The following is a 26,046-nucleotide window of genomic DNA, read 5'->3' as shown; positions in this document are numbered from 1 at the left end:
CCAGCCTGCCCCCGCTCCTTCACTTGATGACCTGTTGCTGTCTCTTTCAGAGGCTCATTCTTGGTGCTGTAACGAGTCCCCACAGCCTTGCTGTCACAATGGAGGCAGAGTCCCTGCCTGCCTGTGGGAGTGGACTTGCACCCCATATCCTAGCACAGCTCAGAGGAGCCTCCCCAGCACGAAGACAGCAGAGACAAGGTGTTGGCTGCCAAGACACCATGCACGGCTATCAGGAGAGCCCCCCAGCTTCCCACCTACTGGACGTATGAGAACTCAGAAGAGAAAACAACTTTTTATAAAAACACAGATTTATTTCTTGAACATTGGGTCTGTGGGCTGAAATGATCACAAGTCACTCTGTGACCGGGCGCTCCCCACGGGTCACTGTGAGGAGCGACTACCGTATCTGTAAAAGCTTTCTGTAAACTGGAACATACCACACAGATTCAAGCCCTACTGGTTCTTAATTGTATTTCAAGACCACCCTTTTATCTCTGCCTCAGAGATAGACAGCCCAGCCTCAGCCCATTGTCATCTGATGCCTGTTGGCCCCGGCCCCAGCCCTACTCAGCCCCCAGCTCTGCATTATGTCCACGTTTCTCTAAGTAATTGCACAAACACTCCAAGCATTCCGTGTGGACAGCAATTTGTCAACAGTCTGTGTAAGGACCTCCTGGCTCACATTTTTGTGACCAGTTAAACAAGTGGATGCATATACATTTCAGGTCATCTAGCTGTGATATACAGACTTAGGGACACTCCAGCAAATTTTCTAGTGGTAGAGATGCTCCCCACAATAACAAGGCAGTGTCATGCTCCCTGCTTGGACAAAAAAAAGCATCAAACATTTAACCCAAGACATCCTGGGAATTCTCATTCCCCAAAGGAGAGGATGCACAGTGATTCCAAGCTGAGCCAGATTCTAAGCTGACCTGGGCACTGTGTGTCCCAGATGGCTCCTGTCTGGTAGAGGTTGGGTGCTCTTGCAGATGGCCCAGGAACCAGATATCTTGTGTTTGTCAATGTGAAACCCCTGCTGCCCCCAGAAGGATTCAGAGCCAAGCCATCTGATTAGGGGAAGCTTAGGTCTATGCTAGTTCATTTGGGATTTCTGGGAGAATATTATAGCCCAAACCATTTGGTAGAAATGTTATTGATGGGACAGGATATTTTTTAAAGTTCAGATTCTCTAAAATGATTTAGCTTTTCTGAGTTGAAGATGACCAATGACTGAGCATGACTTCAGTCTGCTCAGACTGCTTCATTGACTAAATCACGAAGGAAAACGTCTCACCTTGCAAGTCACAGGGATGAGCAAAACCTGTTTCTTTTGAATCTCCTTTTTTCTCCATCCCAATCTGTGCCACAACATTCTGCTTAAAGTACTTCAACAATTCTAGTTCTCAGAGTTTTTACCCTGTAATGTTTGCTGAAGATGAAAGTAAGTTCTCTATAGTACTCCAAAGTAACACGCCTTTCTGATTTCCAGATGTATCTTCTCTTTTCTATTTTTCCAGATAGATTTCTTCATATTATGAAAATCTGGATCATTTACAACAAAACAAAACAAAACAAAACACAACAGAACCGCCTTCTTGGGAACAAGCCAAGAGACGCTGCAGCGTTGTGCAGAGAGCCAGCCGTAGGGCTGGTGGCACCCCCGCCCGGCCAGCCCCTTCCGACCCTGGAAACAGAGACTGTGGGTCTTCAGGCCACATGGCGCTAGTTCAGAAGGTGGGGGCTGGGAGCTGAGGAGGGTCAGTCCAATGAGCAAGATGTTTCCTGTGGACGAGAAACTGCTCTGGACTCCAGGAGAGACTGGCTGCTGTCCCTGAGCATCAGGGCTCCTCAAAACCTCTGGGGAATGCTGAGGACTCACGGGCAGCCACACACGGCAGGGAAGCATGGAACCACATTTACGTTCTCGGTGCCTAACGCCCGCCGCCCCTCGTGGGCATTGCCACCTCCCCCATTTGGGTGCTCAGGCCCCGCCTGTCATGTACCAGGCTCATGCGTCCACGCTTGTCTGAGGCCTGCTGTCCCCGGTGTTTGGTCTCAGGTGGCTGACCTGGCAAGAGGCCTCTCGTTCTCCTGCTCCTAAAACCACTCAGCACACGATGGCACAGCTGTTCCTGACTCCCTTAGTAGAGGAAACCAGTGAGCTGCTCCTTGTGGCCTTGATGGGGAATCCAACCCACAGCCTGTGCAGGAGCTTAGACGGTGCTGACAGACAGTACCTGGTTTGCTGTAGAAACTGCTGAACACTTTAGGACAGGGCACTGTGACGGTCTCGCCTACGTCCGCAGGGCGCCAACACGTAATGTTGTCCCAGACACCAGTGCAGGCTGGAGGGAGAGAGAAAGTGTAAGAAGGACTAACGCAGCGCGAGGGAAGCACAGGTGTTGCTGCTTGTGGGGACGCCCAGGTTGGCAGGGGCACATCTGTTTAAAAGCTTTGCAGGTAGGGCCGCCGGGGTGGCTCAGTCGTTGAGCGTCTGCCTTCGGCTCAGGTCATGGTCCCAGGGTCCTGGGATCGAGCCCCACATCGGGCTCCCTGCTCCGCGGGAAGCCTGCTTCTCCCTCTCCCACTCCCCCTGCTTGTGTTCCCTCTCTCGCTGTGTCTCTCTGTCAAATAAATAAATAAAATCTTAAAAAAAAAATTAAAAAAATAAAAGCCTTGCAAGTAGATAGCCCATTACTTAGATAATTATCTTGCAAATTACATTTTTGTGAAACAAGTTTTCACCAACAATATTATTGAGAATATTCTTAGCTTGTGTGTTCATTTTAATCAGGTTTGGAGAAATAACCAGATGTGTGGTGGAAAGTACTTGAGTATTCTAATGTGTACTGTGCACTGTTGAATTTTCATAGAATGGTCAGTTACTCTTCTACTGCTGATATGCATCCCCCAGTGTGATCACATGGGTCCTACTGGGGATTTGTGTAAGTCCTGGAAGCTTAGGGTTCCCAGGATGAATGTATACTTGTGCTTTTAGGGCATCTGACTTCAAGGGTAATTTGCAAATTTAAATATGTGATAAGTTGGCTTGATTTTAACAGTTAAGACGGCATCTAAGTGATGAAATCTTAAGTTACCCTCATGCAGTTATCAGATAACCTAATTTGTATAATGTTATAGCTTAAACCATTTTCCAGATCTCTTACTGGGCCTCAGCAACCACCCACCCTGTGCAAGGTGTACAAACATGCGTCCGTCATGCCAGATGAAAGGCAATGACCTCTCAACGTCACACAAACCGTGACTGAATCCACACTTGAACGCAGGGCTTTTTACTACAAGTCCAAGATACTGCTACTCTATTTTGTGACCTCTAAAGTGCTATATTTCATTTAAACTTCAATATTGGAGGAGCAATGTGCTAGCCTAGAGAAGAAAGAGCAAACAACGGGTCTGCTCTCACGAGCCACCGAGTCCTGTGCAGCGACTGCACATGAACACCAATGGAGTCTCCACGGTCCGGTTTGACCACAGGAGTGTTTATTTCAGGAATGCAGATACTTCTGATAAAGTGGCTGTAAGTCAAGTTTTGCAGATGAAAATACTTTCTAAAGGTTTTAAAATAAAAATGAAAATATATTTATTCTAAAAATTCTGTTACATGTCAATAATTAAATGAGTGCATACATTCATACTATATTAACATTCTTACATATTTAAAGAAACATTGCTTTTGAAGAAATATTCAGAAGAAGTCATCGAGTACAAGTGAGTGACTAGCTACTCCAGGTGTGTGCCTCGGCTGCAGAGACCAGGCTGGTGAGAGGCCCTGCAATGACTGTCCAATCTCAGCACAGGAGACAGGTGGCTGCTGAGGCTCGGACGAGACCAGCCAGGGCCAGGGTTCCCCACAGAGAGCCACCAAGGGGGCCAGTCAAGGTGTCCAGGTCTCCAGAGAAACAGAGGCGGAGGCTGAGCCTCTCCACCAATGGGGAAGCAGCACATTCTGACCACTGGCCATGGTTTTTGTGAAAGTTCAACTGTCTTCACCACAAAAATGACAATTTCTGCTTTAATAATGAAACCTTAATGGAGACATATTAAATCCATGGGTTCATTTCAGTCAATCTTCACATTACAGCAGGGTTGGATTCAAGTACCTAGAGTCTGACGGATCATCCTTTCAATCGCTGGCAAGCCTTCTCTTTATTTGTGCATTTACTGGAGCCCCACGCGGTGGCTGTGCAGGACTCAGAGGCCACTCAGAGGTTACTCAAGAGTAACCAGCCTTCCTACCTACGGTCCAGTGGGGAGGGCAGTGTGCCCGGCCCAGGGATGCGTGCGGATGAGGGCCAGAGGCTGGTATTGAGGCGTTCACATATGAGGCGAGTCTGAGGCCAGGAAACAGCCAATTAGGAGTCCATAAGCTCCTCTCTTCCACTTCCCAAATCCCACGAAAATGACATCAAGAAGTGTGAAAGGGCAGCAGCCAGAGATGTCAATGAACTTGGACGATAGAAAGCATACGTGTGTGCTAAGGAATGAGGGAGAGCAGAGGGAAACAAAGCCAGCAGGAGGGCGAGGAGCAAGACAGGCGACGCTTGCCCACTGGAGGGGCTCTGGACCCAGGACACCAAGCACAGGGTGAACGGAAGAGCACCCCGTCAAGTTTGACTTCTGAGCATGGAGACCTCCACCTTTCCTTCCCTTGCCAGGTTTTTCTGGAGGCTGAGCTTACGCCACCTAACCGGAACAGAACCGTGGGAGGCGCCACACCAGCCAGGCGAACTGAGGCAGGGGGTGGAGCACCCAGGAGGAGATGCTCTAAGAAAGAAACAGCACTTTGTGATGAGAGTAATTTGTTGTTCTCGTACAAAGTGTGATGCTTAATTACTGCTAGATATATAGAAAATGAAGGAACAGAAAAATGAGGTACTTATTGTTCCAGGAAAAGCATAAAGTTATATAAGAAAGGAAATATTGATTGTTATATGATCAACTGTGGTAAACCAACAACTGTGACATGACTCGGAGGGCAGATCGGAGGAGGGACAGAAGTGTGACAGGCAGGGGCCATTCCTAATAAAAGAACAGTATGAGCAAAGACATTACACTTGGGAGAAAAGTCTAGTTTGAGAAATGGCGAGGAGTCTAGATGGTCTAAGTCAGAGTGGCTCAGGCGAGACCATCAGGCCTGCATGAGGAACTTATTCTTGTGACGCACTGGCAGAACCCTCGGTATTTAGGATGGTGGTAATGAAGCCCAGAGTCAGTCTGCAAGGAGAAAAATTTGTTCGTATCAATAGACTCTGAAAAGTTACCTGATAAAATTTAGCAACCATTCCCAATTTTCAAAAACTCTAAGCAAGAAAATAATATAATGAGACTGCTTTAACATAACAAAGACCATTTGTTTAAAATAGCAAGTATGATTAGAAATGATTAAACACAGTGTGCAACCAAAGTCAGGAACCTGACTGGACCCTTGCTATCACCACTGTTATTCAACGCAAGTCAGAACTCTTAGCTAAAACAGTAAGTAAAAGAAAATGAACCAAGTGGAATACATTGATGTAAAACTGAGAAAAAAATCCTAGAACTGCACATTCCAAGATGGCAACCACCAGCTACATGTGACCCTTTCAATTTAAATCTGAACTAATTCAGATTAAATACAACAACAGTTCAGTTCCTCAGTTGCACTAGCCACGCGTGGTCTGTGACGATGACAGGACAGCTCAAATACACAACACTTCATGCCTTCAACATCTGTTAATTTAAAACACAAAAGTGTGTATTTATTACTTAAACTTGGAGCACATAGCCAAAGGCTTTCCCTTGAGTATGGACTTGTTGATTGGGCCTCTCGGTGTTTCTCCGGTGCAGACACACCCTGAAGCCTTGCCTCGCGTTCCCACTTTGAGAGTCTGGACGTGTGCTCACAGACTCCCGCCAGGCTAGATTTCCAGAGTGACCCCAGCTGTCATTCTCACCTCCAGCTCGATCGCTGCTCAGCAACTTGCCTCTCTAGTGTTCCCAGAGCACACACCCGCGTTTTCGCAGAGACGGTGCCTTCGGTACTCCATTGGCTGGCATACCACTTGAGGCGGTTGGGTAAGGAACAGATGTAGGAGGCATCGGTGTGTTGCAGCCTCCCAGAGGCTGCAGGAGGAGGTGACAGGTGGGCAGGGAGAGCCCTCAGCGGGAGCCTAGCCAAGCTGCCTGGAGTGAACCTGCCAGTTTCAGGGAAAAGCAAGTACGGGTGCGCACTGTAAACCCTACTCTAGACCAAGCGGCTCAGAACACTCAACCTTCTTTGCGTGCTGCACACCTTTCTTAAACTTCACAGCATTGTCGGCGGGAGCACACGCAGGACACTGATGAACAGGGTTCAGGAAAGGCTGCCATTGGAACACGCTCCTGGGAATGTCCCTGAAATATGGGCACAGAGGACAAACTCCAAAGGAGGCCATTGTAATTCGACCTACCTGAGATCATCTTGACAGAGGGGAGAGCCTCACCAAGTGGGGAGGAATCTGCCATAATTAAAAGGAGACTCATCCCCCTTTACCCAGTTTTCTCTCCAAAGTATTTCCAGGCAAGTCGGGCCTCTTGCAGATGATGCTGCATGTGTTGTTTTTGGGTTTTGTTCTCATTATCTCAATGACATAAACATCGACTAATTTTCAGGCAAAGCGCAACATGAACCTCATTCCTTTCATGTTACACTTTCTCTGGGAAAGAGATTTGTGAATGCTGAGCTTCATCCTCACGGCCCTGACCCTGCACTCCACAGGGAGGCTCTCCAGTCCAGAGCTGGGACCAGAACACGTGCTCATCTCTGCTTGTCACTGGTCTCACCCCAGAAGGCCACCGTCCTCACCGGCCTTCACAGGACCTGAGGTGATGTGCTCTCCTCACTTCTGTCTTCCACGTTCAAGATACTCTATGATGAGAGCCCTGCATGGAGCCAAAAGCACGTATCTGAGTCTTCCTCCTCCTTAAGCCTCAATGTGACAGAGATAAATCCCCCACTTCTGCGTGTGGACAGTGGGGTGACTCTCAGTGCTCGTGTAGCAAACGCCCCGGCTTATGTTTCAGACGAGGCTGTGACCATGCCGCACATATGGATGCTGCCCCTCTGTGTGAGGATCCTGGGGTACTGCAGGCAGTGGCCAGGCCCAGAACCATCGACCTTTCTACCCTTCGAGAAATCCAGTCCCCTACAAATATCAACTCAGAGACAGGCAACTTAGGGAACCCTGGTGGGCCTGGCTCTTAGAGTCGGACTTCGTGGTTCCCACATGCATCGAGCGACAGAGGTGTGTCCCCAAAGCGGGCGCCGGGAAGCACTGAGTAGTGACAGGGAGGGAAGGGACTAACCCCGCCTGTGGAGGAGAAGCTGGGAGACCTGCATTGGGCGGCCTCTCCATCCGCGGCTCCTGGCTCTCCACAGAGTGTGGGGAACGGGCTGCAGGAACAGGGGAGTGGGGAGAGGACAGACAGAAAACTCTAGCACTTAAGTGTCAGGCTGGGCAGTATTTGGCAGCCTCCCTCCACGTTTAAGAGCAAATATTACCAATAGCTTCCTCCATTCAAAAGCTTAATCTAAGTTTAAAGTCACAAGTGGCAAAGCTTCTTCCAGAATCAGACATTGCAGGGAAGCCGATAGAGTGCTCGGGAGGTCCCGCCCAGAGCCGCCTCCGCGTGCAAAGGGGCCTTTCTTCCTCCCTGCCCGCTAATGAGGACCTCTCAACCAGGCTTGGTGGGAGGTCAGTGCCTCTCCAAGGGTGGTTCCTGCAGGAAGGTAACAGCCAGAATCCTGAGGAAAGCAGACAGGAGTACAGTCGCACAAGAGGAATTTCCATGGCTGGGTGTGAAGGGTTACCCTTGTCCTGGTTTCCACGAGCCGTACGTGAAACTCAGATTCACCACGTCCGTCTGAGGGAAGGCGCCCAAGACACAGTTTGATGCATCAAGACAGAGCCCAGCCAGGAGAGCCCCGCACACACTTGCCTCTTCTCCTGACGCAGGTGGCTCGAGAGTTCAGTGGGGGTGTTTTCATGTGAATAAGGAGATGGAAGGGGGTGGACGGGAGACACTGAGAAGTAACTGCTATTTAGTGGCCGGAGGACAAAGTGTAAAGGCCTCCAGTGTGGATCAGCTCAGCTCAACAGGCCTCCTTCAGTCCTTAGTGAAAACACACCACCAAGTCCAAGGACCTTCATTATAGACAGTGACTTCTAATTTACTTTTAATTTTTTAAAACCTTGCTCAAGAAAGACCAGAAAAACAACACATCCAGCTCTGCCCGAGATCTTTCTGATGCATACCCTTTCTGAACCTCAGTTTCTCCTTCTGCAAAGTGGAGGTGATCCCCGTCAGCCACTGAGCAGAAGACGCTGAGAGGGTCAGGCAGTGAGCCCGTGAGAGGCGGGGCGGTGCCTCCCGTTCTCCCAAGGATGCCGAAGCGCCTGTCACCTGGGCGCTGAGCTGGGCTCCTGGACTCCTCACCTGATGCTCCTCCTCTGGCCCTCCGTGAACCCAGGAGCTGCGCCCAACCAGCCCCCTCAGGTGGAACCATTAAAGAGAAACACATGGTGCCACAGTGTTAATGCTGATCGTGGTCGAGCTGACAGAAATACCACCTCCTATGGGCCAGGCAGCCCACAGCACTTCGGACACAAGAACTCATTTAATCCCCGGGACACCAAAGGCCACTGGTGCGTTTCTCACCAGGACCAGGCCGGCCCAAGAGCCCGATTCCATGGCCTGTGTGTTGCCCCAACCCCTGGCCCACACAGCCTCTGAGGTGACTTAACTGGGGCGGCTGGGGTGCAGAGAGCTGGGCCACCCAGCCTTGGGAACAGCAATCCACCAGGCAGCTTTTGTGCTTGGGGTCCCTGGAAGTGCCAGGCAGGCGGGCTCAGCTCTGACCACACTGGGGCCTCTGCAGGGGCTGCCCCTTTGGGGCCGTTCTCCGGGGGTGAGCCCATCGCAGGTGGAGGGTGGGGGCTCAGCGTCACAGCTGCCCCCGTGGCCTGTATTTTGGTCTGGGGTCACTGGACATCTCCGAATGGGAAATAGCACTCCAACAACAAATGTCCCGATTCGTCACTCCCTTTGCCATTTCCTTCATCAGTCCCTTAAACTAAGCACCAGTGCTCTGCCAGGGAGAAAAGGGTAAGAAGTGGGACGATTCACAGGGTCAGCGGGCGATCATTCTTAAAGACAGCAGAGTTTCAGAGTCGGGAAGAAACTTACAGCTCATCTGCGAAACACTCTGCTTTGTGGACGGGAGGTCCTGCCTCCAGAGGCTGCGAGATTGTCTCAGGTCGTGAGACCTTCTGGAAACACGTCCAAGCCCTCGCCGAATCCTGCTGCCATCTGCCTGCTCAGAACTTCTCATTACTTACTGTGACAATAAAAACACCTAATCGAAAAATGTGTTTAAAATTCTACATGTTTTACCAAGTGTGCATTCTTAAGTAACAAAAGTGACATATACCCACTGGACGCACGTTTCCACGCTGCACCAGCTCCCGCGAGAGGAGAACAGAGACGTGGCCCCAGCTAACCTCCAGTGCGGCCGGCCGTGCGTGCAGGGAAACCCACGATTCCTACGTTTGTTATTTTGTGTACCAACATGTCTGTGCCAGATCCGATCTGAAAGAGCGCCGCTTCTTCCTGGCTGCCCCCTGGGCAGGTCTCTGTCCCTGGAGGAGATGCACGCTGTGCCCCTCAGGTTTTTGACCACTCTGGGCTCAGGCATAGTCTGGTGTCCCCATCCGATGTGTCTCGTTCCTCTTGGGCTCACGCTGAACCAGCGGCCTGCAGCGGGTGGAGGCTGGGAGGACAGGGTGCGCAGGGAGCCTTCCTCAGTGGCTCGGGTGGGGATCTGCCCGCGCTGCCCCTGGGGCTTGGGAGGCTCGGAGCTGACCTCCTCAGAAGCACTGGTGGTCTTCCCACAGGTTCTCTTGGCCAAAACCTCCACCCCCACTTCTCTGTGCAATTGGACAGGGCCTCTGTCCCCCAGCCACAGCCCCCAATCTCCACGTAGCCCCTGCTCTGCGGGCGGCTCCCAGGCAGAGGACAAGCACAAAGTCAGAGATGAGAGATGTGGTCTTGGCCGGTGCCCTGACGGGAACTGATCTCGGAGGCCCGGAAAACGCCTCTGAGGCAGTTACTACCTTCTGTTTCACATGGCTCACTCATTTTTATTCCTTGAAGACAAGGACCCCCGCTTGACGCTCTGTGTTCTCGTACGAGGAGAATGAACCCAATAAAAACTGAGACAGGAGCAACACAGAGCTGGTGTTCTCACCACGCTGTCGGCCACCAGGAAGGTCTGGATGGTGTGAACTGTATTCTCAGTCCCTTGAATTAAATTAAGAACCAGAGGAGCCCCGACAGGCACAGCTTTGCAACCACCTAGGACTTGTCCGTGGATCCTCTGAGCTCTAAAATTCTAATTTAATGGTCTTTAAAAAAATGAATTATCTTCATTTTGGTCATCAAAGCCATTGATCTATTTCCCATTTCTAGCCCCCCTCCATGCCTGTTATCAAATTAAAGAACTAAAAGCTCAATGGAATGACTCACCAAGTGAGTTGGAAAAAACCCTTTTTACAAGAGCTTTGTCTGTGAGCCCAGCCGTTTGTTCTGACCTGAATCCCCAGACAAGCCGACTCCTGCCCAACCCCTGTCTGCTGGTCCCACAGAGCTGGCCCCAGGGCCATGCTGCAGACAGGCTTCCTGAGGGGACACTGGCTTATCCTTTTTCACCAGGTAGGTGCTCACAAACAGGTGAACACAGGACGACTCTGTGATCAGAGTTCTCCCCTCACTCTAGACGCCAGACACTGGTGGGCACCCAGGATTCAAAAGACCAGACGTGGGCCCTCTGACTTCTCCCAGTGGTGATCAGCACATCTGAAGCAACCCTCTGACCTCGAGGTCTCAGGTCACTATAAGATTTGTCGCGTGTCCTGTTGTCACTTGGGCTACTTGTAATTTCTGCTCTCGGCCCAAAGTCTGCTCTTGGAGCTTTCAGAGAGCAGTTGCCATTACAACTGGCAGCAACTTAAAAATATTCTTAGCCCTACCTTGCTTTGACTTTCTGCTCAGAGACCACCCCAAAATACTACCATTCCTGGACACTCAGGCCATGGTTTCCTGGTGGCCTGAGCTGAGCACACAGCATAAGAAGGACCCCAGGGTCTCTGTTTCCTGAGACATGGATGTCGTCCCCCAGCAGCTACCAGGAGCTACGCAGAGAAGCAGAGAACTGCTGGGCCAGGGTTCTCTGCCTCAGCATTTACTGTAAACAAGAGTCCCCACTGAAGCCAACAACGCTCTCCAGAAAGCTGCATGGTGATGATGAGCAGGGTCCAGAGGCCCAGCCCCATGGACAGTGAGCACGATCACCAGGAAACCCTCCACTGGACCTGACATCTCCAAAACACACTCACACTCCTAAATTTCCCCGCCAGTCCCTCCCTTGGTTTTGGATTTCGTCTTTGGCTATCTTTGATGCCACCTTTTCGGGTGGCCAATTACAAACGTCCTGTTACTCTAAGTCCTATAGAACCCCAGTCAATCTGAACATGAACAGTGATGATGAAGTCCTATTAGATGAGGGATTCCTTCTTCCTGTTGTTCTAAGGATGCGTATTTACATCTTGTTCTTAAAATATTTACCAGTGAGATAAGGCAAGCTACCTCCATGTTTTCACTGAGCTGGGTATGGTGCCAAATGCTGTTTTAAAAATGCTGCAATCAGGAATGATGAAACGAATGGCTGTTGGCAGAAGCAGAGTGGAAAGGAGCCTTTTGAGGGGAGACACCCAAAGCAAGGACACATCAGAACGAACGCACGTGCTCTTCTCAGAGATGTTAGTGCGGGTGAAAGACAAGCCCATGCCAGAGGGTGTTGCTGGAAGGGTCAGCAAGGCAAGCTGCTAGAACCTGCATGGGGTGTCATGACAACCTAGTTGTCCACGGGGGTGGAAACCAGACAACGCACTGTCCCATCATAAACTGCACTTTCTTCCTGACATAGCATAGCTTGCAGGTGAGATGAGCCAGGCCCTCTTAGCATCCACAGTAACAAGTCATTTCTTCCACCAATGTTTACTGAGCACCTGCTATGCCCCGAGGCTGCACTATCATGGGTCACCCATGCCAGGAGGGCCCTCACCGAGAGCAAGATTAACTACGCCAACAGAGACATCACCCGAGGACCGGCTCTTCCGCATTCCCTTGACTCGTACCCGGGTCCACAAAGCAGGTCAAGCCTCGGGTCCCTGAGAGAAACAGTTAAGTAGGCTTGGACCGAGGCCCCGGGACCAGGCTGCTTCCTCAGGGGGCGTGTGAGATACCTGGGCAGCAGCAAGGCCAGGCCCCGCAGCAAACCTCGGAGTCCAGAAACATTTAGAGTGCTACAAGGAATATATTACAAACAATGCCAGGGAACCCCAATATTCTGCCTAATTAGGGTGCTGAATGAAGTAATCCCCGCTCAGTAGTCGGGAGGTGAACCACAACTAAGGTCTGGAAATACCATTTGCTGGGACATTGCCCCTGGGCGGCACTTTGAAAATGGATCACTTGGAAATTTTGCATCTGGAAGCAAGAAAATTTTATTTGGGGTGGCATTACAGGTGGATTCCATGTGAGAGTCGTATTCTGGGATCTGAACTCACATTAAGCCAAGACTCAAAATCCAGAATTAATCTCTTTTCAAAAAAGAGGTCCAGTTTGAACCTATATATTAAAAAAAATATGCCAAATCCAGTAACTCCCAAACATGAAAACGTCTTCCAAGTTGAGCCTGAGCAAATCTGATGCCTGTGGGTGGGACTCCTGGCCAGCCCTGCTGCCCAAGGATCGGCTGCCACTCCCTCAAAGGCAGGAGCAACATCCACACCCCTCCTCAGACAGCCGTGCACATGGCTGGCCTCGGGAAGCCTGTGTAGGCCCTAGATCGGCGTCTGTTTAGGAACACCGATGGGTGCACTAAACCGTGTGCAACATGCTTATGCCTTTCACTCACTGAGATGTTTGCTGCCATGACCTTTCATAAACAGCCTCTGTTTCCTCTTTTTTTCTAAAGATTTTATTTCTGTATTTTTTTGGGGGGAATATACGGGTGGGGGGTACAGAGGGGGAGAGAGAGAATCCCAAGCAGACTCTCCGCTGAGTGCGTGGGGCTCAATCTCACCACCCTGAGATCACGACCTGAGCTGAAAGCAAGAGTCGGACGCTTCACCAACTGAGCCACCCAGGGGCCCCAAAACAGCCTCTGTTTCCTTCAATGTTCAAAGTTCTCAAAAGCCTTCGTCCCAATGTCTGTGACAACTTGGGGCCATGGGAACGTCCGTGTGGGGCAGAGTGGCAGGGGTGAATATGCTGGTCAACGCTCAGGGAACCCTGCCATGTTTTTCCCGGGATAATCTTCCATAGATTTATGATCAGGACTTGGGTGACTTCCCGGGATCGCTCCAGGACATGGATCTACCAGTGTTATGATGAGCGTGACAAATCATGCTCATGCATGGCCCAGCTGAGTTTGAGCCCGTGTGTGAGACCCAACGCAAGCACCGAAACGCCTGGTCCTGGGCTTACGTGCCATGGTGCCTCGGGCTCTGTCTGCGACCGGCCCTTGTGGGAGGCCCTCCTAGGCTTGGTGGGGGGCACGGCTGTGAGCAGGGTCTGCGGGACAAGAAGACAGCTGTGGCACAGTCCCCCAGGTCCCAAGAGGGTCCACCAGTCAGTGCCCTGGACCCCGGTTCTAGTGACCCCCCCACCCCTGTCCCCCTAGGAGTGCGGCCTCCTGTGGGTCCCCAGCACAGAGCCCTCTCCATCCTCATCCTGCCCTCCCTGCCCTCCTCTCACTTCAGGGCTAACCTTGGGCTCACCTCCTCCTGCCTGCAGGGCCTTCTGCCGAAAACAGCCCCTCCGCCTCTCCCTCTCCGCGCTCTTGCCTTGTGCTTCCACACACGTTCGGTGCTCCCACCCAAAGGTACCTCTTCCTCGGAGAGAAGCCCGCTGCCTGTCTGGCATTGCTCCAGAGCGCTTGCCCACAGCGTCCCGCCACGGGACCTGCTCAGTCACCACCGCCCTGCAGTTTGGCGGCTGGTTGCATTGGTCTGTGGAAACGCTTCTTCTCATCGCCCTCCACAGCAGACATCATCATCTCCCACCTGGGATGTTCCTGAGCGGCTTCTCTGTTCTTGGGGCCACCCTCATTGTTCCTCTCAGAAGCGTCTGTCTCTGGAGCCTTCCTGAAGCACAGCTTGAATCACACACCCCACTTTTCAGAATTCCTCAGTAGGCTCCTTATTCTCAGCAGACCAGGCTGTGGATCAACTCTGCTTTCCTTTCCCTGTTCCCAGCGCCCCCCACCCCGCCCGGCCTAAGGCTCTGTGCACCCAACAGGTGCTTCTCCCCCTTCGCTGCATGTCCAAACCCTGCATCTCCAAGCTCCGGCCCCCCAGTGGAAACAATCCCTCCTCCGGATCCCTGTAGTGTGTTTTGGAGCCAGGAGACTGTCTTGCGGGGATCCTTTAGTGTCCCCGAGCACTGAGCCCAGAGTCTCATAGGACAGAGCACAAGTGCTGGGGGGACAGTAGGAAGAACATGCTGCCCTTGTCCCTAGGAGCTACGCAGCCTGGCCTCACCCCCACTGTCCTCTCAAATAGGCCTCTGTCCTCCTGCTACGGGAAGGACGGAGCTGCAAAGAAGTCACAGATTTGAAAGGCTGTGTGACTACTGCCCGGGAGGGGAGGAAGGTGCCTTGTCAGTAGCTCTCGGGCTGCCAGGGCAGTGCTGACTGCAGTCACGGTCCGCGTGACATCCCAGGGGGGTGCAGACGTCTGGGAATGCTCTGCACCACGGATTTACCGTGCCAACTGCGTGGTCTCCACCTGCAGACAAACTGCGGCTGCCTGGGACGGGTCCGTGTTCACACACAGAAAAGCAGAGAACTGACTCGACCCCGCCAGGGGTGTGATAACTCAGGCCAGAGGTACAAGGTACCAATCACGGTCCTGTCCTGAAACCTCAAAGCCATTGCTGTAGGCCAGCGGAGAGGAAGTGCTGGTTTCACAAGCGGTACAGTAAACGAGTGGAAATCCTTATCCGAAGAGGTAGCTCAGGCTGCACGTGCTGATGGTTAAAAATGACCCTGCAGGCGAGGTTGGGTACCACAGGCGGTGGACTGTCAAAGGAACTTTCCTTCCCTTTGAAGCAGACATTAAAGAGAAGGAAGTCCTTTTCTAAAGCATCTTCTCTCTAAGATACCAAATATGGCTTTGTAAAAAGAGCATTTGAGTAGGAGTCCAGGGACCTGGGCTCTGTCTGCCACCAACTTGGATGAGATACTCGGAATGCTCTCTTGAATGTCTGTACTTTGATGCGTCTTGACAGGGTGGCTGATGATTACTTTCCAGATCAAGACGGAAGGATCCCCTGCCAAGTGCTCTGTGTACATCTCCCTCCCCTCCACCTCTCAGGGGCACAGCACGCTGGCTGCCTTCCTTCTGCCCTCGGCGCTGTGTGAGGTTCGCACAGTCTGTGCTTCTCAGACAGGTCTGTGCTGGACAGGAAGGGTCCCTCCAGCAGAAGCTTGTGTGCCAAGAAGGTAGGGGCCCCGCGACGGGACCCCATGCCTAACGTGCATGAAGGCCTGTGTTCATTGTCATGACAAAAGCAATACCAAGGTGCAAAGGAGCTGGAAGGGAGACTGCAGGGCTTCGCCAGGTGGGAGTGAATCCATCCCAGGGCTGAGCACAGGACACATGAGACCAAAAGGAAACCAAGACCAAGGTCACTGAGCAGGACCACTGTGCATAAGAAGTTTATAGTAAATTACCACACTACTGGTCACCGATTAGCTTATGATCAAAAAGCACCCATTTTTCTTGGTCATTTTCCTGCCCATCCTGTTTCTGCCTTATCTCTGAGGAAGGATACCCTAAGTCCTCACTGTCGGTTTCTGGTTCCAAGCAAACTGATGTTATTGTATGTTCACATTCTCTGGTTGCCCCTCAGAAATCCTACTGTCTCTCGACTCCAAGCCCTGTTATCCCTGCTAACCCACAGCATTGCCACTGGGGACGTGATTCGGGGTTCCCAGGGGGTGATCATGCCCCGACCAACTTCTCTTCACACCTTCCCTCTTGGTATACACTTAATAAAAACATGCTGCAAAAGTTAATGCAAGACAGAATCAGCTGATGCCTCAGCAATGACAACAGCACAGCCTCGTTCTCACTCATTCTACGCTACAAGGCAACCACTCAAAACCAGAGGCTCTGGTTTTGACCACATTTTGAGGCAGTCCCTGGTGCTTGACCCAGAAAACTCTAGAAAGTCTTGCAACGGAACAGCTCCTATCTCCAAGTCCCTGTCAGGAAGGGCTGCAACCTGCCCAAGCAATCAAAAACAGGCAAGACCGAAAGCCAGCAGGAAGGTGAGAGAGGTCATGTGGTAGCGGAACCCATCCTCCACACGGGAGCACCAGCCCCGCGGCCATGGCAGCTGGTGCCTGGCACCCGGGGGAGCCCAGGAGGAGACCAGGGCTGTGTCTGCCATGCAGTGTGCACGCAGCAGAGGTGCCTGGGGCTCGGAGCCTCCACACGGCGCCCCCCCTGCCAAGGGAGGAGGCCCCAGAGGTGGCAGGCTGGAGAAACTCCGGCCTGTAAACACAGCACAGGAGATCACAAAACATCGGTGGAATGAGACCCTGTGCTGCCAGGGGTCATCTAAAGAAGAAACCCAATTCCCACTAACCCGAAAAGCAGCAGAATGTGCCCCCACTGCGGTGAGAATCCAGAGGGAGGAGGCAATCTGAGCTAAGGAGGGAGCACACAAAGCGAAGCGGCAGAAGCAGTGCAGATCGTCAACCAGCCGCTGAGCTGGGTCTTGGGGTCACCGGCAGCAGAGACTTGGCCGGCCTTAGAAGAAAGGACAGAGAAGCTAACCTGGTCCAAACCAGGGCAGTGTGAGTCCACTTGGAAGTCCCTTCCTGTGATTTAACAGAGTGTCAGGTTACACCTTTCTTCCTCCAAACAAGATCAGCAATCACCGTGGCTTCTAGGTGTGCAGACGCCCTATCTGCTAGAAATGGATTTCTTGTTTATGATTCCTGGTAGGAGTCTAAACACAAAAATTTAATTCAGGGTAGAATTTTTTTCAGTGAGATTCATTTCCCGTAAAAAGTAAATTTTAAGTCATTACTTTCAGAAAACTTGATAAATAATTATTGGTTATTTAAATATCCAAGGCTACTAGTTGATTTTAAGGAGTTTAGAATTAGGAGAAACCTAGTTACAAAACAAAAGACCCAGTCCTAAGGGAAAAAACACATCAGTCTCTTTAACTTATTGGCCACAAAGATGTTTGGCCTAGAACAAGGGCCTACTTGCATCAGAGGGAAAGGGAAAGGGAGGAAACAGGCGTCTGGCATCACCCTGACTCAGAAGGGCAGCTGCCTACTCCTTGGCTGTGCCCCGACTCCCAGCATGGCTCCCTCCAGACCCACATGGATAGAAGACGGTGGGTACTCTGTTTATGCCTCGACTTGCGTGTCCGCTGAGGACCAGGAATAGAAAGCGATCGACACAGCGCTTGCTCTTCAAGAGCTCATGCTCCACAGGGAGAAGGACAATCTCCGAGCAGACGATGCACGCGAAAGCAGGGCTCTGCACGGGCCAAAGTGGCAGAAACAGGCACCCCCGCCTGGTGTGCATCCAAGAAGAGTTAGCAGAAGAGGAGACACCTTCCCCACTTGATTTTCTGAGAGGGAACCCATTCATGAAACTGTCTAGTTCCCTTTGTGATGAAAAGTGCAGGGAAAGACTGGATGTAAAATGGGATGTAATTACTTTTATTTTATGTGACACAACAATCACAGAAATAAGAACGCTGTGAAAATGATGTTATTTGGTGATACGATTTCGTGATCAGTGGCTTGAAGTCCATCCTCAAATGCTGGTGAAATATTTTATTCACATAAACAAATGCCGTCACTAGAGCATGGCTTATAAGCTACCTAAAAGCCCAGGAGCCTGGGACAGATAATGAAATATGTTAGAATACTACACAGCTCTTAGCAGAATATTTAAACCAATAAAGAATCGTCTCCAAATATACTGCTGAAGTTAAAAACAAAAAAGAAAGACAAAGTCCAGACCGGAGCATAAGGGCGTACGGTACGTGGCTTCCATTTGTAGGAGAGAAGCGAGGAGCGGGGTGAGTGTGTGTCCTGTGTGTGCATGCCTCATCAGGGGGATAAGGGAGAGGCTGTCTCCAGGGAGGGCGCTGGAGGTCTGCAGTGGGAAATACCTGTCATTAGATGTGTGTTTGAATAGTTTTTCTCCCATGTGCATATATCACTTAATTTTTAATTTTCATTAATGTGTTCAGCAAAAGCTTATTCAATGCCTTCTTAAATGCCAGGTACTGTGTAAGACTCGGGGCTGTGATGGGAGCAAGATGCCGTCTCCCCCTTGAGGACCAGCACAACACGGGACTGTGAGCAGTGGCCACAGCCGTCATGCTGTGGAGAATCAGAAGGAGCTCAGCCGTGCGGAGAAGCCACTCTGCTGGTGCTGGAGACTGTTCTCTCTGGGCGTGTCTCGGGAAGAGGACGTCTGTGAAAGGGGCTTGTTGGACAGAGACGGTGCTTCCGTCTGGCCTGAGCACAATAAATGAGAGAGCATCGTTCTCCGGAGCAAAAGCTGGGCAGGGGCACCAGCAGCCTCCTTGGGACAGTGGGGGCTCCTCAGCTGTGACACGGACGGCCGTGGGCACTGCATCACGTGGCCGTTCTGCACCGCTCCCGTGGGACTTGGGAAAAGGGAACTATGTGAACATGGCTCCCAAGCTGCCCGTGTGCCAGGAGCAACCAAGTCTGTCTCTGACCCAGGGTCCCACGTCTTTGGCATCTATGAAACTGTGCAAGCTGACTTGTCAGCTTGCAAGGAGGGCAAGTCCAAACCCCTCACAGCGCTTGACAAGTAGATCCAAGTCAAAGAAAAGGAAGTTTTTTAGTCTAGCCCCTCCCATGGTGCTGGTCCTAAGCTAACATTCGCCACCATACCCCGTCCAGCCGTGCACCTTAATGGGACAGCTCCGAATATGGAGCCATCAAGAAAATACGGGTCTCCCTCTGCTCCGCCCAGACACAGGCCACAGCCCCTCCAGATCTAGGCGTAAATAACACAGAGTCACATAAAAGTTCCTCTCCACTCTGTGCACAGGCAGGAAAACTGGGCAAAGCCTGCGTGGCTGACTCACTCCCTCCCCTCTGCAGGTCAGCACAGGCTGCCGCTAGGGAACAGTGCCGGATTTTAGCTATGTTTTTAGGCATCGGGGGCCTCGGAGCGCCTCATACATCTATTAGTAGGATTAAGTTAGTCTTATCCATGAATCAGCATTAAATGACAAAGCCTAAATACCTCCTAAGCTTTTCTTTCTTATACAGTGAATTCTTTAAAAGCGTTTAGAATTGAAATTGTCTTTTGACTGGATTTATGTGTTTGCATTTGCTTTAGATTCAGCACATAATAAAAAGAACTCCTCGTCAGATTTATACGCATTACCTTGCTAAATTGAAAACTAGTTTTTCCTTGTTTCTGTTTTCACACCAACTTCTTAATCCTACAGAATTTAAAAGTATGCACTACAGACCCTCTCGCTTTTAATTTCATGAAGCAAATGTACACTCTCCTCTCATCCGGTCAGAATGCCTTCACTTACTGCTTCTGGTTTACCTCGTCTACAGTATCTTTATTTTGGTAACTTATTACTATTTATATCTCTGGCATTTGAGCCATGCATATTCCAACGAGTAAAAGGGAAAAAAAAGGAATTTAGAACACAAGTTGTCCCTCTTTACAGAAAGCTGAAGGGTGGCCAGGCCTAAACCCAGTCACACTGCCACTTTTCTCCTGAAAGGCGGCTGGCCTGGTAGCAGGCTCTTCCTGTAAGTCGAAAGGTGAAATGAGTCACATGCAGGTATTTTGGCTATAGAGCTAATATTAGTAATAAGAGCCTTCAATATAAGAAAATGTCTAGGACTGATACTTGTCATTGCAAGAAAACTGAGTGACATCATTCTCCACCACTCCAAACAAGGAAGATCTTTTACAGCCTTCATCTTAAACTACCATGTTCTTTCTGCTTAAGCTGATGTCAAGGTGAACTAGTGATTTTCAAAGACTCTGCCCTTAGATATTGCCATCCAGCTGTCTGATGTGGGTCACATACAGATCACCCCAGAGAAACTCTGAACCGAGGCAGGAGGTACCTGTGACAGAGACTCTACTGAATATCTAAGATGTCCTGACCCATCTTTGTACTATGAGGTGCTGTCCAATGGTGGGGATAGGCCTGAGTGGTCCAGCCATCCCGGAGAGAGCAATTGGCAGCTCACAGGATCTGCCTGCCTGTCCTGCAGGAGGTCTGCCGGTCTCCTGCAAAACTTTTTTTAAAGAACTAGTTGTAAACTTTTAAGAAATTGGAATATTTTACGTAAAGTTTGCATTTTGGATATTCTCTGAAAATACAAAGCTGGGCAATTTGGAACCTGCATTTCCTCACGGTAACAGCTGAGGGTTGTAAGGAGACAGTCCCCAACATCCCCACTGCCCCATGTGTCACCCCTGCCCAGCCCCAAGGCCATCAGCTCTCCCATAGGCCTACACCTTATCCTCATGAAGGGTTGGCCAGGGACTAGGGGTGAGACCTGTGCCTTTGGAACAGAGTAAAACTAAAAGGATATTGTTTTGAGTGAACTAATGCTACACTCCATCTATGTGAGGTAACCAGTAATAAAGAATCTTTCATGTATAAAAAAAGCCCCTGATTGTGGTGATCCTAACACCCTATTTCATAATGGCAGAAAACTTAACTTCCCTGAACTCATCCCATTTCTCATCACACAGCACCTGTCAAGTGAGTCACGGGCACAAGGCCCCTCCGCCTTGCGCTGTCCACTCTCCAGCCAAGCCCAGGCCAACTGTGAGGGGATTCCTCTGAGGGAAAGTCATGAGCCATATGCTGTTTTTTAAGTGTTAAGTATTCCTTGTTGCCCACTGAAATAGTGCCAGTGTTCTACTTGTTAACAAAACGTTCTTGATGAATGTGGGAAATAAAGAAGAACAAGAAAGAAGCACGAAGTATTCCAGGAGCTTTTCCCTAAAACATCAGCTGTGAGAGGAGCAAGGGAAGGGGAGAAGCTGTCCAGCTGCAGGCTAGGGACAGGCGCGCTGTCTGTAAGGGATCCACCAACGGTAATAAAACCGAGTACAGCTTGTCTGCTTTTTCTTTATGACCACATGCCAGCAATGTCAATTGCACTCTTCCTCCCTTCCCCATTTTGGGAGCGTCTGTGTGTGTCCACGGCTTGTGGCAGAGGGCCTGGGAAGTATGTCCGGGAGCAGGTGGCAGGAATGGGCAGCGTGAGGTCCCACAGAGCCTATGAATGCCCTTCGGACACTGGAAGATGAAATCCCGTGAAGAAGTGGTTCTGTTCACTGCTGCTCCAGGGGCACAGTTAATGCCAGTGAGTGAACACCACTTGTGGGCAGCCTCAGAGCACGTCAACGACCTGACCAGCAATGATGGCATGAGGGGTAGAGTTCCCAGTCCCCAGGAGTCTTCGGACGGCCAAGGGTCACCTACTGAGGATGTAGCAGACAGCATGCTGGCCCACCCGTCTCCATGCAGGAGGTCTCGTGGATGGTGCTGCTGGGATCTGGGTTCACTGGCCACTCACCAGACGATTCTAAAGTCTGGCTCCTCTGCATTTATTTTTCCTAAGTCTCTTAATTTTCACTGAAGGTAACAGACCTCAGTGGCCATGAAGATTGTTTGGTCTCAAGGCCCTGGTTGGCAGGACCCGTGTCTCATCTCTCCTCAGAGCTGGCTAATGGTCAGCACATGGCTTTGCATAGGATTGACACTCGGTCCACCTTAGCTGTGGAGCTGATCTACTTCATTTGCCTTTCCCTGGTCAGAGCTCTACCAGACCATTTGGACGATGCGGCGTGGGGACCGTGTATGCATTACAAAAATCACAGATCTTTAAGGCTGGAGGAATCCTGGGGCCAGAGACGTCATTTTTCAGCTGAGGAAGTGGAGGCTCCACAGGGGACCAGAAAGGACAGGATCCCTATTTCAGTAGCCGTCTGAAGCCCTACTGTCCAGCGTGGGAGCCACTGGGGGCTGCGAGTCCCTGAAACGTGGTGGGTCCACATTGTGATGTTCTGTGAGTGCGAATCAAATGCTGGATTTTTAAGACCCAGTATAAAAAAAATTCAAAATTTCTCATCCATGTTTTATATTGATTACAAGTTGAAATGATAACGATTTGGATATTTTTGGATAAAGTATATTAAAATTAATTTCACTTTTTTTTATTACTTTTTTAATGGGGCAACTAGAATATTAAAAATTATCTATGTGGTTCACATACTATTTCTTCTAGGCAGTGCTGGTCTAGAACAAAGCTTATGTGTGTAACTTCTGGTCTCAAGTCCCTCTGCAGGACAATAAACTGTTTTAACACATAGTCTTACTTTGATTTTAACTTTTGTCTTGAAAATGAATGGAGATGAAAGACAAAAGGTTTTTGCTACTGTTATAATTTGGGTGCTATCACAGAACCTCTGAATTTATAGACTTGTGAATGTGCCTAGCTGGAGTGCATGTGGTCCCAGCATGTGCTCTTTGACCTGGAGAAAATAAAATGAGCAAATTCACTGTATTCACAATAGGTCTGTCTTCAGGAAAACAAAAGTCTCATTTCCCTGTTTGATTTTTGATGTTTCCACCATTATTAACTGGATTAAAATCATCTGTGATGTGACTAAAATTTTTAAGTGCAAGAAATCAGATAAATACTCTTTCCATGGAAAATGGAGTTGCTTTTGCAAAGCATAACAATGCCCATGAAATTATTTTAGTAACTGTTGTTATTATGTCAAACCATGGATATTGTTACTGTTAAGGATAAAAGCTTTCTTTTAAAAGGTTTATTATGGGAAGGATTCCCTGGCCCCCAATATTCATATGAGTTTTACCAGCAGTTCATTAAAAAACAGGGGAAACAGACTTTTTTTTTGAAAATGCAGGTGACCTTAAAACTCAATTTTTAGAGTGAGGCGTGAGCTATTTGCCTGTCAGTTTATCCAACTGAGACCGCTGTACTCACCAAGCCACTACCTTACCTTTGTATTTTTCTGTTTGAGTCCTTAGAAGCTCTGCACATTTTGTCTCTTCCTCCTGTATTTCCAGATGAAATCGACATTCTGGGTGAACACTGGTCACCTGGTCAAGGTTTAAAAAAATGGAAGTAACTAAAAATTTCACTGTAAGAGGAAAGTTAAACAACACTTCTACAAAACAAAACAAAATAAAACAAAACAAAACAGCTCATGGTTCTAAGCTGTTCCCCAAATAACACTTATTTAAAAGCAATCACCTTCACATTTCTGGCATGGTTATTTAAAAAAAAATTACTTTGTAAAGGACTCATAACACAAATATAAACCTAATAGAAAAATTTTTTTCTGAGCAGGAAAACAACTTACTAACATAATACATTGTATGTTGTTGGTACTAATTTGGCAGCAGTAGAGTTTTTTAATCCAATGATCTTTCAATATTTGAGTCCTCCATTTCATAGCCCTTGATTTAATTAAAGTACATACATGTCTACTCATAAGACTATTTTTAATGACCACATGCTATCCCCAGATGCCAGCGCGCCTCATGTAAGGACAGCCTCTGCACTCACTGAACAGGGCTCTAACAGGATAACTTTTTTTTTTTTTTAAAGATTTTTATTTATTTATTCGACAGAGAGAGAGACACAGCAAGAGAGGGAACACAAGCAGGGGGAGTGGGAGAGGGAGAAGCAGGCTTCCCGCCGAGCAGGGAGCCCGATGCGGGGCTCCATCCCAGGACCCTGGGATCATGACCTGAGCCTAAGGCAGACGCTTAACGACTGAGCCACCCAGGCGCCCCTCTAACAGGATAACTTTATTTGTAGAGCCTGCAGGTCACATCTGAAACTTCAGAATTTCGTGCGAAGATTTTCAAAAAGATTAGAGGGGTAAGTAGGGAGAGGAAGAGAGAGCTGGGTGTTATCACCACGGCTGCCACTAACAAGAGGTGGGTGACTTCCCATCGTGATCTGTCATAGGAACTAAAGTTGTGGCACAGATAGTGATTAGTGTTGCCTATTAATGTGTGCAAAAGACAAAACTGCACATTTCAGTCTTAGAAGAAAATAGTCTCTGATCTCTGTTTTTACGAAAATCCAACATTCTTTTTTTTTATTTCTCCCCACCCCAAGTACTCACCCCTCCTGTGTCTGAACAAAATTTTACTTTTCCTGTAAGACTATCATACTCTGGGTATGTTATGGCCACCTGTATTTAATTACCCCACTATCAAAATGCTTAATTAGGACTCTCACCAGGAATAAAGCTCCTAAACAGAATTAAAAGAACTAAACGCTGATACTTTTGCCACATTTACCCTCATTTTAAAAAAGACACCAAGTTCCTCCCCCCAGGCTCATTACTGGACAACCACTAACTGTTAGAAACTCCTGGTTTCAAACAGACTATACTTTTCCTATATGAACAAGTCAATGGTCTTTAAGTTTCAGAATTGGGAAAATCATGTTGACTTAAAAAATGTTTGTCAAGGTATAAAAAGACACTACAGTTCCTGATATTCTTTAATATGCAGAGCAATGACTTACTTTGGGAACTCTTAGAAATCAAAGCTGCATTAGCCAGAATAATGCCTGGTACGTCTAACAAACTAGATCTTTCAAAGCATTAAAATTACCAACAAGGGTCTTCTTAAACCTCCATTCCTCTGAGGGAGGACAGACCTGGTACCCTTCATACCAGGCAAGGGAGTTTCGTAGGTTCTCACGCCCTAAATAACGAGACACGCTCAGCAACGACAACCGCCCTACACAGCTCTGTCCCTCGCTTCACAACCGCAGAGGGGCTGAGTCCGGAGGCCGGTGATGCGGCTGCGGTTCGGGCGAACGAGCAAGCCCGGCTTCGGCGTGGAGGAGGGCAAGCAACCGGGCTGACGATTTCCTTCGCGGACAGGGAAGAACTCCCGAGAATCCGAGAATCCAGGCGCGCGGCCCTTCAACAAAGCCCTGCCGAGCGTGTTATCTGTCCCCTGCTCTGCAGCAAGGGTGGAGGAGGCAGAGTATTCCCGGAAGGAGACTTTCTTCAGCCACGCCGCGTCCCTCCGAAACACACTCAAGCAGATACAAACCAGTGACAAGCACCAGGAAGTGGCCGCAGGACTCGGCGACAAGGCGGACTCCGGATTCTCTCGCAACGCGCAGCCCTGAGCCCTGCGTCTCCCAGGGGCGCCGCGACGGCCCGCACGGCCAGCCTCACGCCTCGGGAAGAGGCGGCCGAAACCAGCTCCTCTTTGACCAGCGTCTTGGAGGAAACTGGATCCTGCTTCTAGCAAACCCAGGGAGGCAGACGGAACCGACACATGCGTGCTCCCTGCCCGGGTCCTAGCTGTGACCCGCTCCCCAGACGGGACCCCGATCCGGACCCCGTTCCCGACCCCGGAGCCCCGACTCCGGCGGGCGAGGGTCCCCGGGCCCGCCCCGAGCCCCGCGCCTGGACGCGGGAGGGAAGCGCAGCCGGCGCGAGCCGCGCTCCTCTCCCCGGAGGGAGGACGCGTGTCGGGTGGAGGGAGGGCGGGGGTCGCAGGACGCACTCACGGGGGCGAGCAGCCAGCCACAGCAGGTCAGCAGCGCGGGCGGCAGCAGCGCGGGCGCCCTCATCGCGGCTCGGCCGATGCCAACATGGGCCGAGCCGCGGGCGCGCACCCCCGGCTCCGGCCCCGCGCCCCCGGCTCCGGCGGTCGGAGCGCCACGCGCCCTGCAGCTGCCGCGGGGCTGCTGGAGCGCGGGGGCCAGCCGCCTAGTTCCCCGCCGGCCCTGGGTGCACCCCGTGCCCGCCGGCTCCGCCCCCGCGCCCGCGGCCCCGCCCCGCGCCCCTTCCTCCCCACGGACCCCGG

At 50.3% G+C, this 26,046-nt stretch overlaps 1 protein-coding gene across 1 annotated transcript in view; it reads right to left on the bottom strand.

Annotated features, from left to right (window-relative positions):
* The window catches only part of VIPR2 (vasoactive intestinal peptide receptor 2), a 64,740-nt gene extending 38,920 nt beyond the window's left edge, over positions 1-25,820 (bottom strand). Inside the window, exons 1-3 of the mRNA XM_032394428.1 lie at positions 25,748-25,820; positions 23,199-23,298; positions 2,238-2,345 (exon numbers count right to left, since the gene is read on the bottom strand). Coding sequence (XP_032250319.1) covers positions 2,238-2,345; positions 23,199-23,298; positions 25,748-25,810 — 271 coding nt within the window. The 5' untranslated portion in view covers positions 25,811-25,820. The remainder of the gene's footprint in view (positions 1-2,237; positions 2,346-23,198; positions 23,299-25,747) is intronic.
* Between the last annotated feature and the right edge of the window lie 226 nt (positions 25,821-26,046).

The sequence above is a fragment of the Phoca vitulina genome, unplaced genomic scaffold, assembly GCF_004348235.1.
Source record: "Phoca vitulina isolate PV1807 unplaced genomic scaffold, GSC_HSeal_1.0 scaffold80, whole genome shotgun sequence".
NCBI lineage: Eukaryota > Metazoa > Chordata > Mammalia > Carnivora > Phocidae > Phoca > Phoca vitulina.
This window is presented reverse-complemented; position numbering and strand designations above follow the sequence as displayed.